The sequence below is a fragment of the Hipposideros armiger genome, unplaced genomic scaffold, assembly GCF_001890085.2.
Source record: "Hipposideros armiger isolate ML-2016 unplaced genomic scaffold, ASM189008v1 scaffold_385, whole genome shotgun sequence".
In the NCBI taxonomy this organism is placed as follows: Eukaryota; Metazoa; Chordata; class Mammalia; order Chiroptera; family Hipposideridae; genus Hipposideros; species Hipposideros armiger.
This window is the reverse complement of record NW_017731735.1, coordinates 1,151,129-1,154,950: the sequence shown is the minus strand read 5'-3', so window position 1 is coordinate 1,154,950 and position 3,822 is coordinate 1,151,129. Positions and strand designations below refer to the sequence as shown.

At 45.5% G+C, this 3,822-nt stretch overlaps 1 protein-coding gene across 2 annotated transcripts in view; it reads right to left on the bottom strand.

The window, feature by feature from the left end:
• ACIN1 (apoptotic chromatin condensation inducer 1) overlaps window positions 1-1,625 on the bottom strand; it is an 11,759-nt gene extending 10,134 nt beyond the window's left edge. Inside the window, exons 1-2 of one of the 2 annotated variants that reach the window (XM_019663118.1) lie at window positions 1,474-1,615; window positions 1,170-1,231 (exon numbers count right to left, since the gene is read on the bottom strand). In XM_019663118.1, the coding sequence (XP_019518663.1) occupies window positions 1,170-1,192 (23 nt within the window). In that variant the 5' untranslated portion in view covers window positions 1,193-1,231; window positions 1,474-1,615. Of the gene's footprint in view, window positions 1-1,169; window positions 1,232-1,473 lie in introns of both variants that reach the window. The other variant, XM_019663117.1, reaches the window with a different exon arrangement.
• Window positions 1,626-3,822: the final 2,197 nt, after the last annotated feature.

The window sequence follows — 3,822 nt, the reverse complement described above, 5'->3', positions numbered from 1 at the left end:
CCCCCCCGACCCCCGACCCCTACCGAGAACAGTCCCTCCTCAAAAGTGACTGTGATTTGCCCACAATCCTGTGGCCTCCCTATTCCCTGGCCACAGGCACCTTTATTTAACAAAATTGCATGAGAAACTAAGAGAACCCTGAATTCTTTAAAAAGACAAGAAAGAATAACCATGGCTGTGGCAAATGATCCCAACGTTGTATTTAATCAACTGCTTAATAAGTAAAGGCCTACTGACCCACAGGATCTGGAGACACCAGGAATGGATGGTGGGGGTGGGAGCTGCAGGGAAAGTAGGGCTGGTAAGGGTTCAAGCTTCAACAAGGACCCTCTCTCATCTAAAAGAAAAAAACTAAAACTGCCAGAGAGAGTATGAAGGCTCAGGCCACTTTAACCTGCTCAGAAGTGTAGAAATTGTACTTACATTCTGCTTTCACCCAGTTTCTCCCATTCCCTCATTCCAACTTCCAAGGGATAAAGAGAGCAGGCCTCCCAGTCAAGACATACCTTCCCCCACACTGTGAATCTTGCCCCCACAAATTCTGAACCCACTCCGCCCCACTCAATCACACAAGTTATTTCCCATTTCAGGCAAGGAATCCCAGAGATTCATTTCAGATAAACTCTCTTCCCATCTTCTGTTTTCTGCCTTCACCCCTAACTTCTACCTCTAATCACGCCCCCACCACCCACCCAAACACTGGGGCTTAAAAAAAAAATAAATCAAATCACGATGATCAGGAGCCCAAGTCTTAGAAGGGAAACCAAGCCTCTCTAGGCTGATAACCACCACAGGAAAATTCAGCTTTCCCGACAGGCTGACTGACACTCAGAGGTCAGAACAGCCTCCCCAGAGCAGGCAGGGAGGGATGCACGGGAAGGGGGGAGGGGAAAATCGGAACTGTGCCCCCAGCTAATAGGCCCCCACAGAAACATGAGATTCAATTGCCCAAATCTAAAGAAGAGGCTTATCCAAAAAATAGCTATTTTCCACTGAGAGAGGGCAAGTGGGGCCAATTAGAAAGCAGGCAGGAAGGACAAAGGGGGAAAGCAGAATGATTGAAAACAAACCAAAACGAAAGACGGAATGAAAGCCATGGGGAAGAGAAGGAAGATGAAGTGTGCTAGAGCGGTGGGGAAAAGGGATACATGGAAATGTGAAGCTCTCACCCTTCTTTGCTTTCTGATAACATGATTTTTTTTCTCCCCCTGGAAGTGCTGTTTATCCCTTTCTGGAATGGAAGAAATAACAAAAACCAAACAAAAAATCCTAAAAAATTAAAAAAACAAAACAAAACACCTTCCTTGTCCCAAGATCCCACCACCTCCTCCCCAGCCAACCGATCCAGAGAGAGAAAATTGAGATGGAACAACTGGGGATCCAAAAAATGGTAAATGGAAAGGGAGGTGGTGGTGGTAGTGAGGGGAGGCTAAAATAGATCTGGCTTTTAAGAGATAAGCGTTAAGTCCTCACGGCAAACCCCGAATTCGGCTGGATTGTTCTCTCTGGAGAAGGAGGAGGAAGAGGGCCAGGCTGCTGGTAGTGGCTGGCTCTATTGTATTGGCGGAGCAGCGGCGATCAGCCGGAGACATGCAGGGGAGCCATCTTGCCACTTACCCAGCAGCCCGTGTGTGCGGATGGGGGAGGGCCCTGCTGCAGCAGGGGAGGGGAAAGAAGAGGGAGGGCGCTGAGTGAGCAAGGTTCTTATCCCTTGGCAGGCCACAGGGAGCTCACTGCTGGCTCAATAGGCCTGGCCTTTTTCCTTCTTTTCTCAGGTTACAACAGCCACAGAGGCATAACCCCACAGGGAAAGGGTGCTCTCTCCTTGTCTTCCCAGGGGGCGGGGGTGGTGGCTGGGTGGAGAGGACATACAAAGTTAACAGCTGCTTGTTTGGAAGATTCCAGGGAATAGAAGATAGAAAAACAGCAGAGTTGGGAGTGAAAAACGATTAAACAAGGAAGATAACAAAGTCAAAGTTGAAAGAGACACACAATAGAGGGTCACCAGCAATTTATGTGCCCACCTCCCTCTCTCCAAGAAACCAGGCATGGAATGTTGAAACCAGATAAGCCAGTCAGCTGTTCAAGGTGGGGAGGTGGGATGAGAATTGGCACTATCCAATCACTACAATAACTGGCTGTTCACCCACTAGCAATGACCACGTTACTACTCCGTCCTATCCTTTCTCCAGGGATGCTGGAAGGAGTGGATAAGCAGAATTCCTTTTTGAATTACCAGTAGAGGCAGGGAGAGGTGTCTCTGAAGAGATGACAGACAACTTTGTTTCATAGAGGCTTTAATAAGGTCACCCTGCCCCAGAGTCCACTGGAGCCAGAGTAGAAAAGGATAAACAGGGCAAGCGGACCTTGGGTAGCTGTAGCACAAAGGCCACTTCTTGGAGCAAGGGCTCCAAGGTGAGGGCTCTGAAGTAGCCAAAATAACAAACTGAAGTGAGAGAACTGTTATTGGGGACAGGAGTGATCGGCTGGGCAGAAAGTGATTTGGAACTAAACGGAGATTATGGGTATCTTCACCAGATTAAATGTGAAACGGGAAGCTGACTAACCATTCAGAAAGCACACAGTAGTTGCTCAAAATGCTCATATGTGGACTGCAAAGGCACTCCTTTTGTATCCTAGTGGCAGTAGAGGTTTAACACTAAGACAAGCTTTTAGGTACCAAAAGCTTAGTATTTACCTCATTTGTAATACCAGAGCTTTTAGCCAAGAATTAAAATTTCCTCCTTGCTGCTCAAAATCTTAAAACTTACATGCCAAATACATGCTAAAGACACCATGCAGTTTATACATTACTCTAAAAGTTCCCTATCTGCTCAATAAGATTGACAGCTTTGGAGGCAAACTGGATTAGGGCCCAATCCTGGCTTTGGCCCCACCCCCATACAATTTGTGCGATCCTGGGCAAGTTCCTGATCCTCTTTGTGTATCTTTTTCTTAAACTGTACAGTGGAGGCAGTAACAATACCCATCTCATGGAACAGTGTGATAGAGTTCGCTCTTTTGGGTCTGGCTTGATCGACATTCCAAGTTAAGGTAAGGATGTGCATAAACACATGGACCATTAATAGGCCATTATCTTTTGATGCCAGCTATGTTTTCTCAAAGAATAAACTGCTCTTTCTCTGATACAAAGGCCTTCAATAATTGGCTTGACAGATTTTCAGCAAAGCCCTTATCACTCTGTATAACCACTGGTTTACTTGCCCTTCACCTCCATCCTGCAGAGTTCCTCAAGGTCAGGGACTGTATCCTTGGCCTCTAGCCCAAGGGCTAACACACAGAAATGGTCAGTAAATATTTCTGAATTAGGCTGTCATTGTGGGTACCAAGTGGACACTAATAAGTGCTTGCTAAAGTAAAAGTTTTCTTAAAAAATTTTTTTTGAATAGAATTCCCAGAGAATGTTACCTTCAAATACCCTCAAATAAATGTTCCTTGTCCATCAATTACACTAAAATAATTTCAGCTGCCAATATGCCTCTCCAGAAGTAGCTTCCTTGGAGAATTTGCTTTTACTAAAAGTTCTATCTTGTTTTTTTCAAGAATAAGAATGTTATCATGTTATCCTTGACCTTCTTCAAGACACAGCAAGTTTGTACTATTTCCCCATAATAAATTCTGTGGGATCCAAAAATTCCCAAGGCTTTATTTTCACAAGAAAAAGAAGAAACCTTGAAATTGCCCCAAAGTGGACTCAATCCACTTGCAGGATCAGCCCCAAAGCCTTGTTAGCTATGTGGCAGAGCACCACACATCTTTTCTTCGTAGTCTCCTTTAGACAAAAGGCATCTCCCTTCCCAC